Here is a 22,499-nt window from a genome sequence, read left to right as displayed (position 1 = left end):
GGCTTTTACACTGGTTCAAACTACAGTAAGTTTTGGATTTGGTTGTAAAACATCTCTGTGCTTTTTGCACTCTCTACTCAGAGTGTGACATCTTCAACAGATGGACAGATAAACTTTCCATAATCCGTGTCTTTCCTTTCAGAAGAGGAGATGAGATTCTCATTTGTAAAAGTTGTGGAGGAAAACCTCATCTGTATAAGCCTGCTGTATGCTTAGGTGTCGGGGGTGGAGATTTGATGGATAGGCAGCCCAGCACTGGCGTTACTGGTATTTTTGGGGCTGTCTTTTTGCAGATGCAAAGTCAGCCCTGCTTTGTACGTACTTCAAGCCTTATTAGAGCAATCGCTTTATCTATTTTCAGAACCTTGTGCTTAATCATGGAACAAGCACGTTGCTCAAATCCACTTTCTCTCGGTTTTGGCTGATACTGTTTTGTTTGCTTTTTGTAACCCTGTGTTATCAGGCTTGTTTTGCTTTAGTATTTTTAAAATCTACAATCAGGGGTTGTTTCCAACCTTAATTAACCCTGCTGGGATGGTAGAATGGCATTTTTTCTTCCAGTACCTTTGCTGGTCACACTTCTATATTTTCCATCCTCTTGACTATTACAGATTTTGTAAATAGTTTAGAAATGCCAGTTTGTGATGTATGGGTCTCTTTAACATTTCTTTGATTTATGTGCACTGTGCTGAAAAAAAGCAGAGGAAGCATATTATTCTGGGAAAAATGTTGCCAGTCTTCAGTTTTTTCAGTCTTAGTTAAAAGCTACACTTTTATCAATCAAACCTGATAGATTCTTTTTTCATTCCTAAAAACATTCATAACTTAACCCTTTGAAGTCTGAAGAAATACTTGACTAAGACTTTTTTTAAATGTCTACCTATCTTTTGGATGTCTAACTTGAAATATCTTTTAAACTGATTTCTCAGAAATTGGCCTTTTCATGCCTTACAACTTGGTCATCTAAAAGTAGAGACATTAAAAATATCACTAGGGGTAGGGGGGTTGGTTTTTTTTTTAGTCAAGTTTGGTCTTATGTTGCCATTATCAATAGTGCATTGCACAAAGTGATGTAGTAGAACATGTTTTGGTCGCTAGCAGTACAGAGTAAGAGGATTTCTCTGCCTTGTATACAAATGACAAGGATTGCAGATCTATGAATATCCAGCTTCTCATGTAAGTTCCCAATTAAATGTAGGATGCTAATTTTTCTGAAGTCTGACATTCTCTTTCAGACAAAATTACTGAAAGCCCATATTGCAAGCCATAAATGGCTATTCTGAAGGGTTTAAAAAAAACCCCAAAGATCACCGAGTTTTAATTTAGAGTTCTTAGTTAATACATAATATTGTTTTAGCTGGAGAAAATTTTCAGTGAAACTTGTTGGAGAAGGAAGAGCTCTCACTCCCACTAGTGATCAGCAGGATTGCTCTCTCTCTCAAAAGTCAATGTGAGGCCGGCGACAGAATTCAGATATATATATCATTAATTTTTGAACACAGAAAACTTGAGTTAGGGGTCTAAAAGCTCTTTTTTAATTGCCTTGTGAGGAGGGAAAAAAGTTTCAGGTTTTGTTGACTATTACATGTCAGCATTTTGCTTGCAAGTACCATGGTTATGGTCATCTTTCCCAACAAGTATTCTAGAGATGTCCATTCAGTGCTGAATGTGATTATGTTTTAAAGGGGGAAAATGATGTGTTTCTTTTTAACACTTGTCCTCCAGAATGCAGCTGATTTCGTAACTTCCAGCCACCTACGGTGATTCTGGGGTTTGGCTGTGGAAAAATCTGCGTTGTTAATGAGGAAGGGTGAGAATTTAAACCTTTCTCTAACCACTCATAACAGTGACCTGTATCAATTGTTCTTATTTGTGTATGAGTGCTTTCTGTGGGTTACTTTATACCGACTTGGAAGGAGTATAAATTAAGCTGATCATGAATGTTCTGAAGCTATAGAGGGAATGTTCATGTAGGGAAATAGGCCATATACATTCTGTTCCAGATCTAACTGTCCTGCTTTTATTGGTTGTCTTTGCTAGCGGGCTGGAAATTAGCATTCCCAGCAACACTGCTTCAGGATGCCTGCTAGGTGTAGAGGAGGAGGATATTAGCAAAAAGTAACTATTTAAGGAAGAGTTCAGCTCAAATAGTTTAAACCATATTCATGCAACCCATTCTGCTGGCACGGCAGTGCGATAGCCTCGAGTGGGAGAGAGCGGTGATGGCTGGTGTAGCTTTGCAGAGTGTATCCTGCTGTCCAGGCCATTCCTGCATCAGGATGAGCTCGGTGCTGGAGTTCTGACTGTTGGATACAGCTTCCCCTTCAGGAAGGCACAGGAGACTGGGTTTAACCAGATTTCCATAGACTGGCAAAGCCCCACGGTTGGGCTAATGGCTATTTTCTGACACTCGCTGTGGGTATTTGCTGGTCTAAATATATTGTGCATTTTAATCATTGTGCAAGTGACAAAGCTAAGGAAAGGCATTTAACAGAAGTTAAAATAATTAAATTTAATGAGTTAGGGGAGAAAAAAAAATAATTTAATCATTGTGCAAGTGACAAAGCTAAGGAAAGGCATTTAACAGAAGTTAAAATAATTAAATTTAATGAGTTAGGGGAGAAAAAAAATATGTAGTGGCACAAGTACCAGCCAGGGTCATTACTGCTGCATTGCTTCAACACTAACAGATTTCCCTCTCATCTGTTCTTTCACCGTCTTTCTCCCCCTTGTCTGGTGGTGCAGCCAGACTAGTTGGATTTATATAAGCTGCACCTTGTAGACATTTTATTGAAGAGTATTCATTTATTTATTCATCTGAAAAAGTAGTTTGTTTGCTATAATGGCAAAGCCCAACCACAGTGCTGCAAATCATGGCGTGCTGCTAGACAATTTGAAGAGTGTTTCTGTAGCCGATTCCAGCCCTTTATTCTACCACTCAGTTTTAAAGTATCTTCACATTTCTTATAGAAGCACCTGAGCATCCCCTGTCACCGAGGCAGCAGGCCATTCTTTTTTACTGACATAGCTGCCACCTGAGCCCCTGACAACAAAGATTTAGTCTAGGGCTTTAGAAAAATACTAATTTTAGCGTGAGAGCAGTGTCTTCAGTTCAAAGTTGTGGTGGCTGTTCAAGGGAGCACAGCAGCACTAGGGGAAGATACTAATTGTGTCCTCATTCAGTCTTGAGTTTTAATGATGACTTTTCCCTGCTACAGATTATTTGTCCAATGCAAAGATAATACTTTTGACAAAAAGGAATTCAGATTTTCTGTCAAACATTGATCAAGTGCACTTCTTGGGTCTTTAGACTTGAATGAAATCCATTAAATGAACACACAAGTGTGAGTGTATCCCACCAGGGTGACACTAAGACCATATCTGTATTAGTGGACAGACTCTACCAACTGCTACCCTTGAGCTCAGGGTTGCTTGAAAATACTGCTGTTTGTTAGTACACGTGGTTTTATTTTGTCATTAAGTGCAGAGCGCAGTGTAATTTACTCCACTTTTTGTGATTCTGTTACATGTGTGTGTTGTAGTTGAGTATCCAATGAAGTGCCAGTTCATTTAGTTATTTTTCAAGAAATACATATGTTCAAGCTCTTCAGAGCACCCAGAACTACTCATAAACATCTTAAGCATAAAATACAGTTGCTCTTCTGAAGAGCTAAGTAAGGTAACATGTAGCCTCACACTATGAATTCTCTGCCTCTTTATCCATTTCAAATACTAGATCTCTTTAAACCTCAGAGCCTCTTCGCTGCGTAGTGTCCCTTTGTGTTGACATTATCCAAAAAAACAAGAATATGTCATGGATGTAATTATTAAATGGATTCCAGAATACTTTAAAAAAAAAAAAAATCTGAAGGAGGGCTAGTGACTTTTGCAGAGACTTAGAACAGTGCAGATAATTCTTAAAAAAAAAAAAAAATCTGGAGGAGGGCTGGTGGCTTTTGCAGAGACTTAAAACAGTGCTGATAATTTTATTGGCAGCAAGGATGCAGATGCTGAAGTTTTGACCAATTCCTTGAAGAAAGTGCCACCAGATTTGCTATCTCTGCATGGTAAAAAGCCAGAGACTCGCAAGCAGTATTGGAGCGAGGGAACGTTGATGCAGCCATCCATCAGCAGAACTTCAATGTTTTTGAAAGAAAAGTATGGGAAGAACACACTTTAAGGCTGAAATTTGACACTAATTAAAACAGTGCTCTCAGCGAAAATAGGAATTCAAAGACAATGGAATAAAAGATGTAATGAAGACGAGACCTTAAAAGAACAGGGATATTTAACAATGCATTTCCTGCTATTGTATCTTTACATATATGTGTATATATATAGGTGTGTATAAATGTCTAAACTTTGTTTTTCAACTCCCTAGCCTTGGGAGGGAGGTAGAAAGACCCAAGGGAAAAGCAGGATTGTGCAGGGGCATGTGCAGGTAGATGTCCACGGAATTCTCTTATCTCCTGATTTATTGATCGGGCTGAGGCAAAGGCACTGTGCATCCCAACGCCATGCAAATTAGAGCCATGGCTCTGTTCAGGCTGAGAGGCTTTTAATGGAAGCACGAGCTCATTAGTTTCACAGTTTAGTTGGATCAGGGTGTTTAGGAAAAGATGCAGTAACGTTTGTACAGGGATTTTAAAAAAAATGGAATAGGGTAACTTTTTTTTCCCATCATGGAAAGATATTTGTTGCAAAGTGGTGGGGGTATAAATGCTTAAAAAAAAAAAAAACAACAAAGTGTCCTAATTAAATTGTAAACTAGAGCAAAGGCACAATGTCTAGCTTTCCTATTAATTGGAAAGCCTGCAACCCAGTTCCAGAGGAGGAAAACCAATGAGTAAATAAATTGGAGACTGCTCTTTTGGTTTATTGATGCTGTTTTGGCCAAGTCAAGAATTCAGCTATCCTGAAATGATCAAACATTGTTTGGAGAAAAAGAGAATTTCCAAACCGGCCTCATTATCTGAGAGAAGCTTAAAAATATCAATTAAGGTAGTGTAATTTCTCTCTTGCCTACTTTAGTCTGCAGAGATGAAACTGGGGGAGTGTCCTGCTTGCTTGCTCCTTGCTCTTTTCAAAAGAATGGCTACAGTTTTATCATAATAGACAAATCCCTTGTTAGCTGCAAGGGAGAAATAATTTAATGATGAGGGGCAAAGTAATGTGCATCTTAAAAGGAGGCAAATGTGCGTGTGTTCACCAGTGTTACAGTGGACTCTGAAAATTCCACGATGGGAAAGTATCTGTCAGTCACTTCTATAGAACTCTATTTCTGAGAGAAATGGAAATAAACTTTTTTTTTTTTATATTACCAATATCTGAGGAAAAGCTTTTCTATTTATGCGTGTGGACTGTAAGTATTTACATGAGAATGGAAAAAATATCACAACAGGGTAATGCAATCACAAAGAAAATTCAGTCTCCTGATTTCACTTTTTAAAGAAAAGCTATTGATCCTTAAAAAGCTTTAAATAATGCTAATATGTAAACTTAATCTGCAACTGAGAGTTGACACGATGAATTTTAAGTGCTCTGAGTGATTGTTTCGCATTCTTTTCTTTTCCCCTTTGATTCTTACCTTCTTCCTACCCAACCACTTTTTGCAACTTTAAATGGTCTTGTAAGTAAGTGGAGTGTAATGACTTGTTTGGTCAGCACATACGAAATCGCCAGCCCATGAATTATGTAAACAAAAGACCTTTAGACCCAGCATGATTCTAATGATGAAACTTTAATTTTAAAGTTTGAAATTAGCACTGTGTACATGTTTGTAGTTGTAACATACACTGTAGCGTAATGTGTAGGCCAAATCTTAAAAATAATGAAATTCAAAAATAAACCAATTTCTGTTTTTATTTACCCTCAGGTAAAGCTTTTGTATGTATTGAAATGTTATTTTCAGTACTTCTCCTCCATCCTTGAGAGCTAGTGTCGCTTCTGATGTTAAAATGTGGAATTCACACGTCTACTTGCAACCACAGTTTTAAGAAAAATATCAGCTATCGTGAGACTCGTCATAAAACTGTACAAGTTGGCACCGGTGTATATCCTAGCTGCTAAGTGTTATAAATTGATTTTTTTGGTTGTTGTTTTTTATTTCTTAGTTTTCTGAAATAGATTTTATGTTTCATCTGCATGTATTGGGGGAAAAAAAAAGATCAATCTAGTTGAAATTTTACAGAGGAATATTTCATTAGGAAGCAAAGAGCTTAGCTTCACATAAAGCAGTTGGAATTCCCCAAAGCTGCAAGCCGTGGATGCTCGCTGTAATAAAGCCTCTGAATGATGGGGAATTCCTCAGCGGCTGATAAAGAAACGATTTGTGATAGTACCTGGTGCTGCACCAATACTCAAGTTCATTGAGTGTTTAGCATATTTTATGGATAAAGCAATTGCTGTTTACCCATCTGCCGGTGTAAATGAGCACCATTATCAAAAGCAGACGGAGGGTCGTTGGGAATACGATCACAGAAGGCAGGCGTGACCATCCACAAGCATCCAACTTTTGGCTGCGTTGGGTTGTAGGGTCTCGGACGTGGGTGGACCACCCCTCTGTAGGCGGTAGCTGAAACGCTCAACAGCTCTGCTGGGTCACCCCATAGCTCATCTCCAGCTGTGAGCACACTCCTGTGTATGTGCCCAGAGAAGCTGTGGATGTCCCATCCCTGGATGGGTTCAAGGCCAGGCTGGATGGGGCTCTGAGCAACCTGGTCTGGTGGGAGGTGTCCCTGCCCATGGCAGGGGGGTTGGAACTCGATGATCTTTAAGGTCCCTTCCTTCTGTGATTCTACACAATGTTGTCCCTGGTGTTCTTCCACCCATCAGCAGGCTCCGGCTCAGGGACCTCCTGAGCTAAATATGGTTTCTGTGTGTTCATTAACCCTCAAAGAGTTTGTGTCCCATGAGCTCAGCTCAGCTCCCCTGTGTGAGCCTTTTCACACCCATCATATTCTCTGACAGTACATTTGTGTGACTTCCCTGGGGTGAAGATACTGGTAGGAAATGGCATTCTTTTGTTAGTTAGCAAAATTTTTCAGGGGATTGGTACATTTTTAGCTGATATCTGCTGTCGTGGCCGATGCTGGCAGAAAAAGGTGTTTATTTTGCAAGAGGAAAAATGAACTGAATGGGATGTTTATTACCCTTCAGGACCCTTGAATCTCCCGGCTGTAGTTTTGATGTTAGTGGTACCTCTTTGGTGCTATTTTCAGTCTTGTTTCTCTTCCTCAGAACAAATGATTAAGAAAAAATTTCCCAATCTCTTGAGTTAACACCCTTCTGCCCCCAAAAAGGAATACATTCTGTGCAATACAGTATGTGATACTTTAATAATGTATAAATCAAGTTGGACAGAAGCTGCCTGTCAGTTTTATTAACTTTGACCTTTTCTCCCATTATAAGGATGGTTTGGTAAATATTTAATGGCCCTTATAGATTTTGACAGTTGGATCTGCATTCCTAGCAGTGAAAGTAGATTATAAAGAAATACTTAAAATTAATAAAAATAACATAATCACTGGAGTCAGCCTTTAAGGACAGAATTGTTTTTTAGAATATATTTATTTTTAATTCCTTTTTTTTTTTAATACCTGAGCACTAAATGTCAGATTGGCTGTGAGGTTATAAAATGTTTTTAAAAGGTTACATTTAAAATTCATCTCTGATTAGCACCTGTGATTATCTCCCTTTCTGACCAAGTCTCCAAATGATGTTATTTACTTGAAATAGTTGTCAGTGTCATTCTGTGCAGTGAACAGAAGTGAATGGTGTCAACAGCACGAAATGGCTGAAGGAGGGCAGCTGCTCTCAATAAGACTCAAGAAGAAATGGGAAAAGCATCTTACCGGAGTTGGAGGGGTCTTCTGCCAGAGCTGGCTTTCTCTTTAATTCCCTGCATTTTGCACTCACCGCAAATTTTGGTAGCGAAGATTGAAAACTAAGCCCCTGACACTTTGAAACATTGCCTTTCAAACATCTACTGTCCATTTCTCTCATCGATTTTTTTTCATTTCAGAAATCTGTTGGAGAGAAAGAAATTTGAGCAAAATTCGTTGGTCTAAGCAGAGCTGTTGGGGCACTACAGCCCCCCCCTCCCTTCCCATTAGGAATGCGATGTGTCTCCATGGTGTGCCGTGGCTGAGCTCTCGTGGCAAAGCAGCCAAGTAAATCAGAAGCTTGTTAAAAAGCCTTATGGATGCTCCAAGCATTGACATTTGAGTCAAATTGGCTCACGGGATAGCTTCGCTCATTTTAATAGCCAGTTTCAAGTAGATCACTTTACTAAGCTTTTGTTTCCCTCATTTTCAGGCAGGACCCTGCAGAATAGCTTTGCCTAAGACCATTTTCTTTTCAATTGTAAGTCAGAGTTTCCCGACTGTAACCTTTTTTTAGATGCAGACCATGGGGTTAGAGTTGTTAACGTGTTAAACAGTTCACCTTTTTCAGGGAAAATCTTTAGACAATTTAATGAACACATTGATGCGAGGACTGGAATGAAGAAAATTGCATCTGTCTTAAACTGACTCTTACCCCCTCTGCCTTCTCTTCCAAATTGGGGAACTGAGAAGGGAAATTTAAAGTGTTTAGAGGTGAGCTTGTAACTTGTTGCGCTTGAGGCTGGTTTCAGGGCAGATCCAACACTGTAGCTGTTCTTAAATCTGTGAGCAGTGGGAACGCACTCAAAATCTTGCAGATTCATGCTGTGTCCTTCATAAATTTGTCTTTCATTGGCAAGTAAAATAAAAGGTTAGAGGAGAAAGCTACTGAATGTGAATCTTTCTGCAGTGCTGTGGAGATGTGCTAGCAGGTATTTTAAAGATGTAGAGTTTTCAGTGGTAGAACCTTCTTTGTGAATGTTTTGTGATTTTATGTTTAAGAAAAAAAGATGAATGTTATTTCTAAAAAGCTGGTTTATATAGTGAAAGGGTTGCATCTTTCTTCCTCATATCTTCTTCCAACAAGTAGGAATGCTTGATCCCTTGAGAGGAGAAACAGTCTTAACATTTAAAAGTGAGCCCAAGTTTCAGGAGAGTTAAAACTTGAGAGGAAGTCTTTGATTCATCATCTTACTTGCCCTATAGCATAATTTCCCTGTAATACCTATTTCACAGCAGACTTTTTTAATATGCTTTTGTTCGTATCATCTTCCATCCAAGAAATGTATATGAAATACCATACATTAACTTACTGACTGGCTGTAATTTGAATCAGGTGGTAGAGACAGTAGAGGTCTGACATAGACAGAGTATTGCAGTGGTGTGTATTTTAATATATATATTTTTTATTATCCAGTTGCAGTACCACGCCGGGCTAGCATCTGGTCTTTTGAATCAGCAATCTTTGAAACGTTCAGCCAACCAGATGGGAGTATCTGCAAAACGCAGACCAAAAGCCCAGCCAACAACTCTTGTCTTACCTCCTCAGTAAGTAATGCAATATTTTGAAGAGTTTGAGGGTGGGTGGGTGGGTATGGGTGTTAAACTCTTTATTGCAATTATTATTTATATTTTTTTAATTATCAAAATGCAGCTGCGTGCCTGTTTTTTTTTTTTTTTCATACAAGATGAATTATTCTTGGTGAATGGGTGGGGTACCCTGTGGAAACAATAGTTGATTTCTTCTGTTCGTGGGGCACTGTGACAAAGAAAAGTTGCAAGGATTCTACTTTGTAGCAGGTCTTAAAAGTTTTTGCAACATGAGATTGTCATTGAATAATGTTGTTCCCCTGATTAGTATGACTTGGAGCTTCAAGTCGGACTTTTCTGAAGGTCCTAAAAGGCTGAATCCAAAAAGTCTTTGGTGTGAGTACTTTTTCGACAAACGTCTGTTCTGGCTCCATCTGTTCACCATATGTTAATTTTGCGTTGGATCTAAACCTCTTTTACAGGTGACAAGCAATTATGAGGACACTTAGAAACTGTTTGAGGACACAGAGTATCAACACTTTAGGCAGCCTGTGTACTGATGCCAAAAACACAGGGATGTCCACAACCAAGCTTATAAATTAATAAACCACTTAAAATATTTAGTTACAGATAAGAAAATGATTATTATGTAGAAAATGAAGTGCTAAGCAATTATTCATTGTACTGAGCATCCTTGTAGTTGGTGGAAACTGCCTGCTTTTCTTCAGAGAGCAAGAATCACTGATGTATCAAGACAACGCTGCTAAAATCTTCATAGTTGTAACAATAACAGTCCTTGTTGTCTCCAGAGTCCACAGGCCAAAGTTGATGAAGGAATCAAAGGAAGTTTAGACTTTTTTCATTACGAAATCAGAAAAAAAATCAGAGTAAACAGAGCTTTCCCCTTAATATATTAACTTTAAAGGACTTTTGATTCAAGAATCCATAAAATGTTCTATTGTTTTGCCAATACATCAGATGAAGAAGTATGGTTAGAAGGACAACTCTATCAGAACCTCAGGTTTGAAAACCAGATGTTTTTTCTCTTATATCTGTGAAAGAAGAGGGTTATATTGTAACAAACTGGCTAATTACTTTTCTTCCTTTGGGCTATCTCAAGCTTAAAATGGACTTCTCCAAGAAGTCTATAAACCAGAGTACTGTGATACCAATTCTCACAGTTTTCATTCAGAGGTCTGAAAATATTTTTGGGTTTGGTTTTTCATTTTTTTAATCATGACCAGTTACTAGAAGTATGTAGAGTGAGAGAGAAAAAGCTAGCTTCTGTTTTTGCATAGAAAAATCTGTATGTAAACAATTGCAGCTGTATAAATCTTAACAGGAGGTATCAATATACACATTTAAAAGCATTGTATGTCTTTTTACCTGCAGGTGATTTTTTTCTTTCAATGGTGCATTTACTTAGAATGAAATTATAGTGTGGTAACTAAACTTTAGCTAGTAGTTGAATTATGTTTCAGTATCTTATTACTGTGTCCAGCATTATTCACAGGGAAAATATATTTATGCTGAGCTGGCCTTTTATCTGTCCCTGGTTTCCACCACTCTGGCTCCTCTTTAACCTTTCTGTATTTGTCCTTATTTGCTATCTTAGTGTGTCTTAAGAAGAGAATAATAGTTATATTAACTCAAATCAAATACCTGTTGAGTTCAATATCATGTCTCTAACACGGGGCAGAAGCAGATTATGAAAAGATTTATGAAAATAGGCTTATGAAAAGTATTAAAAGGAAAAAAGTATGGCAAATGGATTTTAATATCTTGATTTTGCTGTAGTTTCATGCAAGTAGTGATGAATCAAGCTGTGATATATTTTTTCCATTTTTTTTCTTCCTCTTCTTTCTCTATAAAATGCAAAAGAAGAAAACATCTAGGTGCAAAACTACGTATCTCCTTGAAAGGGCATACTGCATACTGATTTCCCCATGGCAGTTCAGGGATTTCTATATTTTTTTTAGCTTTATTGATTAGTGAACAAAGACTAACTATTTCTTTGTCTTTTTTTTTGCTTTGATGTATTAAAATTAAGTTCAGTGACAAGTCTTTGGGCTGAGTAACAGTGTTCTATGAGTCAAATATATATTAAATGTTGTTCAGAGACGCTATATTAGCTAGAGCTTTTCTTAAACATAAGTAGTTAAAACCGGCTCTGTGCCAAAATGTCATTTTAGGATAGCAGATTGGAGTAAATAGCAACACTGCGGTAATCCTTTGCAGCCAGCAGAGGAATGCAGGGAACACTGATGCTCAGGAGGTAACACAGGAGGTGATGATTAGGACAAAGAATCTTCTAAAAACTGTTTTATTTTTATGCAGATTTTGCATATGGATAGTTTATATTGAGCATGTCTTAATGTGAGTTAAAGGTAGCATTAGAGAGCGTATTACTGATGTATTCATTTATTTATGTTCCTGTTCCTTGAAGAAACTGCATGGGTAACTTCTGCTATTGCCCTTTGCATTCTTAATGGCAATGATGCAGCTGAGCAATTATTGTGCTAATCCATATCCTTGATCTTTACTGCTGTGGTGAGACTTGAGTTTTATTCCACAGACTGAATACATCCAAATGGTGTCTCTTCTCATAAGGGCAGCGATACAACACTTGATTCTTCTGCTGTGTCAGCTCATTGTTCCCTGGAGCCCTTAGTCTCTATCCCCTTCTCCTTTCCTCTCCAAAACCAAACCCAACCCCAAAACCTTCTTAGCCCATCTTTGAGGCTCAGCCATCTCTTCTTACTTTATGATTACAGAAGGAGCCAGAGAAAGGGTTTTGCTCATGGCAAAGCTGATTCCTGGTGGGCTCACTCATTTGTCCCTTGCCAGCCTTAGGCCATCTTTGATGTGCTCTGGTTTGGAAGTGAGAAACTCTAGTGTTTCATTAGTAGATATCAGAAACAGGAGCAGCAATTTTAAATCAAAAAGTTATTTTTAAAAATGGAAGGTCTCTGTCCTCTGCAACCACTACTAGGAAAATTCTCATTTTCTCACTGTTTTAATTTTCTGTGGGCTTCTAAGGGCACCAAACAGTTTTGAAGAAAGGCTTTTTGGTATTCAGTTTTGCTTTTCAGTATTGGTTTTCACTGGCTCTGAAAGTGCAGGGAGGAATACTAGATTGATACGTGTCTCATTTCTAGCCAAATGTATCTGTATGAGAAGATGACTAACTGCTGGCTTCTTTCTCTCCCTGCTTTGTCCCTCCTTCTGTCTTCTAATTAACAAGACATCTCCCTGTACTTGCTAATAGATGCGTTCCCTCACATGCCTCTCATCTGGCTGCTGGTTCCTTCCTTCTGTTAAAGACTCTCAAAGCAACGTTTGCTGAAGTGCTGAAAGCTGTCAGCTCCTTCCAGAGTGACTAGGAAAGCACGTACGTGCATCACTTCTGTAAACCACAGTGGCTTCTGGTCTGAAATAAATAAATAAATACATTCAGAAATGATGGCTTTTAGTTTTTTCTTTCCTCTTGAAATGTGGCGGTTGATGGAGTTACTTGATCTTGTGTTATTTCGCTTGGCGCCACGTCTCAAAAGCAAGTTCCCAGTTAGGAGGTTGTCTCTGTGACCCTGCAGGAGCAGAGTGCTGTGCCTCAGAGAGTCTGGGGGGGCTGAGAGCCCTGAGCCCCCAGGCTGGTGTGTCACTGTCTGGCTGGAAAACCACAGCAGTGGGTCACTGTGACACGAGGAGGAAGGAAGAAAAGAGGAAGCGCAGGATGGTGCCTGTATTCCTGCAGTTGTGTTCATTGGGGCACACGAGAGGGTCAGCCAGTATTAATGGGAATTTTTAGAGGTCTCAACTGAAAACCTTGTGATTTTGATAGCTCTGTTGCATGGGGTCTTCTCAGTGCTCCCAGACTAATCATCTGTCTTCTCTGTCTGGAAGGAAATTGCCAGAACAAGAACTTGCTCACCACAAAAAGTACTGAGACTCTTGCCCTTTATGGTACCTTTTAGGGTCATTTGTTGTGACATTTGCGGGTTTGGGGAAATAAGCACACTATAAACAATAAAAAAGTGGAGGTCTGGTTCTTGTTTGACAACTTCAGGCTCAATAGACAGAGAGGATTGAGTAAAAAAGAGTCCAATTTTTCGTTTTAGGGCTCTTCAACTTGTCTTGTAAATCTCTTGTGCTCTGATGTATGCCCTTACCTGGCAGTGAAAACACTGTAATAGATTGAGCAAAAATCTCTGTGAATTTGTACTCTATTGCTAGGAGCAGACCAGCAAAATTACTTTTCCTTTATTTAAAAAAAAAAAAAAAGACGAAAGAAACAGGCAGTGCTGCCCATGCTGTTGTTCTAGATAAATGAGCAATGAAAAGCTGTGAAGATAATTTTTGGTTTAGGGGATAATAAGGACTTGAGGATAGAGTGCTGGGCAGAGACTTAGGAGGGCCAAGTTGTTTCTGCTGCTTGTTCTGGGTGAGGTGAAGGAGGTCTCTATTCTGCTCTCTACACCTCAGAATCCATCTGGATTCTTCTTCTAGCGAAGATGGATATATTCAAAAGAAATCCCTACTTGCTCCATCCTTTGTAGACACATTAGCAAAAGGTGCTCTTTAGTGAGTGGTCTCCTTTAAAAGCTTAATTTACTGACTCAGCAGGTATCTGTTCGTCTGGATTTGGAAAATAAATTTACAGATATCCTAAAGTCTGTGTTTACTGTAGCTCAATTCAATACCAGCATAGTCAAAGTGTTGTTTTTTCATAGCATTAATGCCTTATCAGTTTTAGTGATTCTGTCATATAAGTAGTACTGTAAGGTTCTATTGTATTTGTTCAAGAGATTTATTCAGGACACACAAGTTGAGTCTTGAAGAAGGAATTTAATTTAAAATAGTCGGTGATGTAGTATTCCAAAAAAAAATTTGCTATTTTTAACAATTAACTGAAAGGTATGTGTATATATATAAATTATACACCCAGTCATCAGATGTGCCAGAATAAATTATTTTTAATTTAACTCGTGTAACTTACCATTTTTACATTAAGAAAAATCCTAATGAGCCCTTTGCCAAGAGTTTTTGGAGGGAAGGTTTTTTCAGCATTTTGTTTTATAAACAGCATGTAATTGCTTCCTAGGTTCAGGGATTTTCATTATGAAAGAAAGAGGCAGATTATTCTGAAGATAATGGCGAAGCATGTTTAAGCCAGTAAGTGTTCATAGGTTTTGTATTTTTTAAGACCATATGTTGAAATTATGCTTATCTAGTGTGACCTCACTGTGTTATAGAGGTCTGAAATCCCAGCTGGGGATTCATACTTGGAAACCAAGAATCCGATGGACAGGTGAAGTGTGACACCCAGTACCCAGGCTGTGGGGAAGGTGGATATTTAACACACAAGTGTTGTTATTGCAATAATCCTGTTCAGCATCCTGAGCTGTACTCTGGTGTTTGGGCCTCTTCGTAGAAATATTCAAGAGTAGAATAGCAAAGTGTGCGACTGTATTTTCCATTTTGAAAAAAGTCATCAGAAGTTCTCAGTGCAGTTCTAAAATTCTTCTTTCCCCCTACTGGCAAAGCTGCATTAAGTATCAATATTCATTAAATACCACAGAGATGATAATGTAATAAAGCAATAATCCTCAGACCCACATCTATATTTCTCTCCAGAAGAGCTGAGGTTGAGAATATAATTAAAGATTAAAACTCTGTTTGCATTCTGGAACATGGAGATGTCTTTTTGTACATGATGGGGAATTGTATTAATAAGGAAGAGATCAGTTTCCAATAACTTTCAATACTAGGAGCTCATTTAATGTCCCTGTTCCTGTTTAAGGTTCTCATGGTCTTCCTTTAGCTTGACTTTAGTGAGACAGTGCAACAGGAACTGTAAAAGAACATGTTGCTAAAATACGTGACCCTTTTGCTCCACAAATTAATCCCTTTTCATATGAAGAAAAAAAGATTTTAAAAATAGTTCCTTATATTGTAAGATAATAATATTTACATGAATATGTTTAATTACTTTGCAGCCATGTACTGTGTAGATTGAACATTGATTTTAGTATTTGGTAACTTGTGCATAATTTGGATCATGTCTTTGTAATGTTTTCTTTTTATTTTTAGTAAATTGATGAAAATCTGTTCTGCAGATGTTTGTGAAGCTGTTTTAGTGTAAGTTGCAGTGTGATGGTGTACAGTGAGAATGCATTTATCCCTGGTCTACTGATTTTAGTGTGTTCAGAGTTCATGTGCACATCTTGCAGGATCTTGTGATAGTGAAGCCTCTAATATTTCACCTGGTTCAACTAAATAGAAAGTCTCTATAAAACTTTCTATATTGTATTGCGTCAGCTTGTTAAGTAGCTTTTACTTTTCCTTAAAGAATTTTAGCCAATTTCTTCTTTGCTACTTTAATTTTTTTTTCCTGCCTGATATTGTATTGCGTCAGCTTGTTAAGTAGCTCTTACTTTCTCATAAAGAATTTTAGCCAATTTTTTCTTTGCTACTTTATTATTTTTTTTTTTCCTGCCCATGTGTTTGGTGGTAGTGTTTATGGTCAGTCTTCGTTAAATGTTTCATTGTCTTGCTTTTTAATAAGCCATAATTTTGCACAGAAGGGCAAAAATTCAGGCTTTCCCCACTCAAATATTGGTGTTTTGACTCCCAAAGTTAATCCAGTGAGGTAGAGTGCTAGTTCTTCATAACCTCTGGTAAAAACAATTGTGCTCATTAAACCTGTGGTTTAGTGACTGTTTGTCCATTCCCTTGAGGAAAATCTATTTCAATTATAAAATCCATGCTGGGCATTCCAGGGGTTAGTATTCCATTCTTTTCTAAATATAGAGGTGGTGGAGGGGTTTGATGTAACGATGCAGTTGAGTGCATTCCCCTAGAATTTTTCAAAGGAATACAGAGAGCATATATGTAATATTTACTGTCCTTAAAGGAAAACTACAGAATAATACGAACCTATCCAAACTGCTGCCTACAACACTGCTTCAGAGAATAGCAATGTCCTCAGGTGAATTTTTCAAACAATGTAGAGTATAATGGAGAATAATGAGCAAACAGGAAACCAATATTTTGACAGCTTTGTTACAGGAAGAGAAATGCTGAGAAATTCAGATCATAATGAATTTCAGCAGCTATTGAAAAGATGATAGTTTCAAGTTATTTTATGGTACAGCCGTGTTTTGGTTGGTTTTGGACTTTTCTTCAGGTTTCCTTTCTGCCTACCAGCCAGAGATGACAGCAGTTGCTCTTAAACAAGTTGTTTTATGGAAATGAAACTGGACCCTGAGAGAGAAAGAGCTCGCTTTTTGTTTTAGTTTTAGTGACACCTTTGGGTATTTCCAGTTTCCTTAAATACAGGAAGTATTAAAGTCTATCCTAGGGCATGGGAGGAACAGTTATAATTACATAACCCTTACAGCTTCATTTTCTTCTCAAAAGTTACTCCCCACCACTGAAAGCTAAGAAATCAGGTTGTCTAGATTAGTACAAAGTATGTTGCCACCATGGTGTTAGAAATTCTGATTTAAGTTACCCATAAACTCAATGGCAACATTTAGTAGACGGCTGGGAACTGATCTGGTTCTTTTTGGATTCAGTAGCTGGGACACTCGGATCCCAAAGCTGGGGAAGCATTTGCCGTGACGGAACCCAGAGTGTATTACAAATTATAAGGGAAAATTCCTAGGTGATAACACATCATTAAACTTTCTTGAACTTCTATCAAGAGAACAGCTGTGCATGCGGGTATCAAGTTGTTCTTTCTGGCTTTCAGATGTAACCCAAGTGAGTTAACCCTTGTCATTGGGATGAAAGATGATTCTAAGCTTTTAAAGAGAGATAATTTTTTTTTTCTTAATGGTCTGTGTCAACGGCAGTGACAAATGGTTTGTAGAACTCAGTGGCTGGCTGTTCTCAGGCACAGAGTGGTGAAGGGGGCTCTAGCCCCCTCTGATCATCTCCGTGGCCTTCTCTGGACCAGCTCCAACAGGTCCATGTCCTTCTGATGTTGGTGGCCCCAGAGCTGGAGGCAGCACTGCAGGGGGGTTTCACTAGAGCGGAGCAGAGGGGGAGAATCCCCTCCTTCGACCTGCTGGCCGCGCTTCTTTTGATTAAATACTGTTTTGTTTAAATACTGGGCGGGGGGAAAGAAGTCTGTTCTTAAATGTAATAGCAATCTGTCTCTTGTAGTTATGTAGCATTTACTGTTTAGCACTCTTTAAATACTGGGCGGGGGGAAAGAAGTCTGCTCTTAAATGTAATAGCAATCTGTCTCTTCTAATTATGTAGCATTTACTGTTTAGCACTCAATATAATTTAACTGGAAAGAAAAAAATCTGTTTTGATTCATGAGGGGCTTTATTAGCAACTCCAAGGAGATCAAATCCAATAACTTACCGGGGATCTAACATTGATTAGTCATCTTACTGTTCATAGCCAAAGATACTTTACCAAGCTCTGATCCAAAAAGGAGAGAAGGGGGTAATCCAGTCGAACTTTCGATGTCAGTCTAAGAGGTAAATTTTAAAATAAGATGCTGTTAGTTTGTTTTATGTCTCTGCTTTGTTTTCGCTTCCTTTGTAACCTGTTTAGATACTAAAGATTAGATTCCTTTCCCCCTTCTTTCTTTTCTTCCTTGGTCTGTGGGGCTCTTGAGGTCAGTTGATTGTCCTTTCCTGTGCTTTGTTAATGATGTATGTGCATTCTTTATTTAGGGACAGTTAGTTTGTTTTATGTCTCTGCTTTGTTTTCACTTCCTTTGTAACCTGTTTAGATACCAAAGATTATTTAGATTCCTTTCCCCCTTCTTTCTTTCCTTCCTTGGTCTGTGGGGCTCTTGAGGTCAGTTGATTGTCCTTTTTTGTGCTTTGTTAATGATGTATGTACATTCTTTATTTCGGGACAATTTTGAATAGTGGACCAACACAGATTTAATGAGAATTTGAAATCTAAGGAAAAAATGTGATCTGCTTTTAAAGTTTGCAGATGATAAAAATGTAAGATAGCACTCCATCCTACAACAGATAGCTCCTGGGACCCATAGCCCACTTCTGCATCTCTGGCTTATCATATAACTGGGTTGGGAGGGACCTTGAAGATCATCTAGTTCCGACCCGCTAGATCAGGTTGCTCAAAGCCTTGTCCAACCTGGCTTTGAACCCCTCCAGTGATGGGGCAGCCACAGCTTCTCTGGGTAACCTGGGCCAGGGTCTCACCACCCTCACAGGAAATAATTACTTCCTAATATCTAATCTAAATGTTTAAAACCATTGTCCTCATCCTCTCATGGCAATTTTAAATTTTCGTATGGCATAGTGTAATGCAATATAAATCCAATTGTGTTTTAAGTTTTAAACTTGAATCACTCCAAAAGTTTTAGACCAGCATTCAGATAATAGGAGAAACCCTATTACAGTTTTAATATATTTCGGATTTTCATTTGTTTGTCTCAGATCAGCAAAAGTGTTGGAGCCCCCAGAGATAGAGCTGTATGACTTGAGGAGTTGGGTAGGATCCAAACTAGACCCTTATACTGGTAAGAGGGAGCAGTTCCATAATAAACTATTGTGGTTTTTAGCAGATTTGGTCCCAGTACATGTGACCTGAAGAATGGGGTGAGGAGGCACTTCCCTGCTTAGTGCTCTCTGTCCTCCTGCCATAGTCAGTAGGTGGGTCATAGAGTGACTTCTGGGGAAGCTCACTAAGTGTCACCAGAGGTCAGTAGTCATTTGGGTACTCTGTGTTGCCACTACTTAGGTACAATGATGACTTTGGGAGTTTTTTTTTTTATTTCTTTTGTAACAGCAGCCATTCTTGAGCCTGATGACTCTTGGTAACTCAGTACTGAGTCAACACCTTTGCTGTTCTGTGCATCTTTAAAAATAGGATTCTTTTAAAAATTTTAATCTTGGTCTAATCTCCTAATATGTTGATATATCTGACAGCAGGGGTTTCTGTGATAATCTTCTTTGTTTTATTATACCAGATCAATGTTTTTTTTTTTTGGCTATGGTTATATGCTGAATTTCATTTAATTCCATTAAGTACTATACAGCTGTGTATTTTCTTACAAAGTAATTACAAAAAACCAGCAGGCATTGATCAACACGGATTGTCCAAAGAAAAGATTTTTGACTAAAGCCAAATGTTCCTTATGATATTTATTACAGGATGATAATACCTATCCATACAAGTAGAGGAGACAAGGATCTTGGGTGTTGCTTTAGCCCTAGTAAACTATTGAAATGGGCCTCTGTAAAACTTTACAGTGTATTTTAACACCGAGGGAAAAATCTCTTTTACTCACTTTTCAAAAAATATTTTATTCAACCACTGTAGAAAGAGCGTGTGTGTAATTAAGATTTCATCATTTCTTTACAGCGTGTAGAGCTTTGCTTACTAGTGTGTTGTGAGCTGTTATGGACTGATAGCTCGAATGTCCTTGTGGTGAACACCTCCATGAACACATCTGTCTTGAAGACATTCACCAAGAGAGGCCTGGGGCTGGTCGCTGTTGATATTTTGGTATCATATTGCACAAACTAATCCCCCAAATAGGATTGCTCCGAGTGTGATGTTCAGCCTGGTGTGACTTAGGGCAGTGATTTGAAATAATTCCCATCTCCTTTGCTGAAGATTAGTTGGAACACCCTGTAGTTGGGAGGGAAAAATGCTGTATCTCTTTGGAAACCCTGGGCCGTGTATCGGTCTTGATCTGCATCCTCATTTTCCAGGACACGCACGGATCTGGAGCAGTGTGTAGCCCTTCACGAATGTCAGCGTTACTGGGGATTGCAGTTTTGTTGTAAAAGAGCAAATTTCTGACTCTTTGATGTATGTTTGCCTTAAAGGTAATGTTTGTGTGAGAACCATGCCATTAAAAGGTGGCAATTTAATTAAAAGTTCTTCCACAGTCCCAACCGTTAGAAGATGCCCTTGCAGCATTTAGAGCGAACACTAATATTGCACTGTAGGGAATCCCTCTACTTTCAGTGAAAAAGAAAGTTAAGGATGAAGATTTTAATGTGTAATTAAAGACTATAAATACTAGTTTAACTGCTTGTTTCTGTGTCAAAAAAAAAAAAAAGGAACACACACTACCAGTGGTTGGACTAATTAGTGAAGAACAAGCTAGATAAGAGAGGAAATTTGTATGAACTAAATAATGATATCAAAGCTTTTACTAAAGCTGTGATTTTATCATATGATTGCTTTAACTTTTTTTTTTTTAAGCTTTAATATTTGGGGAAGGGGGATTAGAAGCTGCTTTACTGCAGCAGACAATCAATCTGAAAAGAATAAATTAAAACTGCCGCTTGCCAACTTCAGAAAGGCATTACAGCAAGTGTTTCCATCTGCATTGGTTGTATATTCCTGTGTCAGAGATGACGAGCAGAAAAAGCTGAGCTGTAATAAGGTGGAGAGAGAAGGTCTGTGTATTTTGGCTTAGCAAGAATGGGGTTATGGCATAATCATATTGTATAATATGAACATATTGGGAATGTATTTATTAGTGACTTTATTTCTGTACATCTTCATGATTCCAGTGTACTTTTAGGTATTTGAGAGGAAAACCCAACAGCTATACTGTGAAGGGGGATAAAAGTACTTTAAAGTAGAAAACCTCTACTTTTAAGGAGAAGGAAGCTCTGGGAAGCTTTTCACAGCAAGAAAATTTTGAAAAGAAAGTCGTACCTGGAAAAAAAAAAAAGAAGCAGTTAGAAGGTCCCCTGATGTTTTTGACAGTGAGTCCACAAAAAGGGGAAGTTTTCCTAAGTACCGAGCTGCAGCTGGGGTTTACCTGGGGGAGAAGGTGGCATTTCCATTCCCTGGGGACACCAGCAGCTGGTGGGCTGGCCCTGCTGCCTCCAGGGCTGGGTCCAGCACCCATCAACCCACCTGGTTTCTCAGTTTGAGAAAGGAAGGTAAATGTCCTTTATCACTAGAAGGGATACACAGTCAGAGAACTGCTTTGCTCTACTTTGTTTACTTGATGTTAAAAATAACTGTTATTACTTTTTCATTTCACTTTAGGGCATTCTGTGGGTATTCATGTGTTTACAAGGAACCCTAAGGATGGGTTAAATGAAAACGCTTATGTAGCAAATTCCAGCTGATGACTTCATAGAGTTTTCCTCTAAACATAATCTTCATTTGTAATGATTTGAAGTATTTTGGTACAATTATTTTGCTAAATAGTTCTTCCAACTGCCAGTGGAGAAAAATAAATAAAATGCAATCATTACAAGTTTCACTGGGTGAAGAGAATGGGTTTTCATCCCTATATAGATGCTGGTCTACTGTTATTTTCATTCCTGATGGTGTAATTTTACAAAGCACTTCCTTTTTGCTGTATAGGCATTACCTAATAAAGAGTAACACTGTAATTTCAGTAATGTTACTCAGTAGTATGTGTATGTCATTTTGAAAACAAGTGTATTAATAGTGTAATGCACATTTCTAATTGGACATAGATACAGTTGCCTCATTATTAGTTTATCTCCCCAATTCTTACCTTTGGGACGTAGGGAGTAAAACACCATGGCCAGGGAAGACCTTGTTAACATTGGCTGACTTAGTTTTGACTTTCTTCTGTGGCTGCGTGCCCTTTCTTTATTGCCTGTGAGTCATGGCCAGGGGAATCCTGTAGTAAGTCCTTTAATTTTAGCAACCAAAAGCATCTCCATGCAGCAATTTTTGCACTGAAATTAAATGTTTATTTTGTGTTGCTCAGGGTGGCTCTTACTTTCTTTCCCAAAATAGTATTTGTAAGAGTTTGGTACAAAGATCATCTGTTAATCGCTATTAACAGATGTTAATTGCTTATTTAACCTGTGCTGGGTTTACCTGGACACCTTGAATGAAATGAAGATTACATTCTGTGTATGATCATTGTGCTCCATTTTTGCCTATAATATCTGGTTTCCATCCCTCACAAAACACGATTGTGAAATAGTGTACCGTGTATGTTTGGGAGCACTTAAAGATACAGACATTCCTAAGTTTTTTGCAGAGCAAATTACTGTTTTGTTGAGTTGCTCTGTGCCTCGATTTCCCCACGTGAACTATGTGATTTGTATCATCTAGGAATTGTGCAGGAGTGCGGAG

The 22,499-nt window shown here is 38.3% G+C and overlaps 1 protein-coding gene across 1 annotated transcript in view; it reads left to right on the top strand.

The window, feature by feature from the left end:
• LOC106888480 (mediator of RNA polymerase II transcription subunit 27-like) overlaps window positions 1-22,499 on the top strand; it is a 65,546-nt gene that overhangs the window by 26,371 nt on the left and 16,676 nt on the right. The window contains exon 3 of the mRNA XM_014942732.1: window positions 9,301-9,431. Within this exon, the coding sequence (XP_014798218.1) occupies window positions 9,301-9,431 (131 nt within the window). The remainder of the gene's footprint in view (window positions 1-9,300; window positions 9,432-22,499) is intronic.

The sequence above is a fragment of the Calidris pugnax genome, unplaced genomic scaffold (genome assembly GCF_001431845.1).
Source record: "Calidris pugnax isolate Ruff unplaced genomic scaffold, ASM143184v1 scaffold102, whole genome shotgun sequence".
Classification (NCBI taxonomy): domain Eukaryota; kingdom Metazoa; phylum Chordata; class Aves; order Charadriiformes; family Scolopacidae; genus Calidris; species Calidris pugnax.
This window is presented reverse-complemented; position numbering and strand designations above follow the sequence as displayed.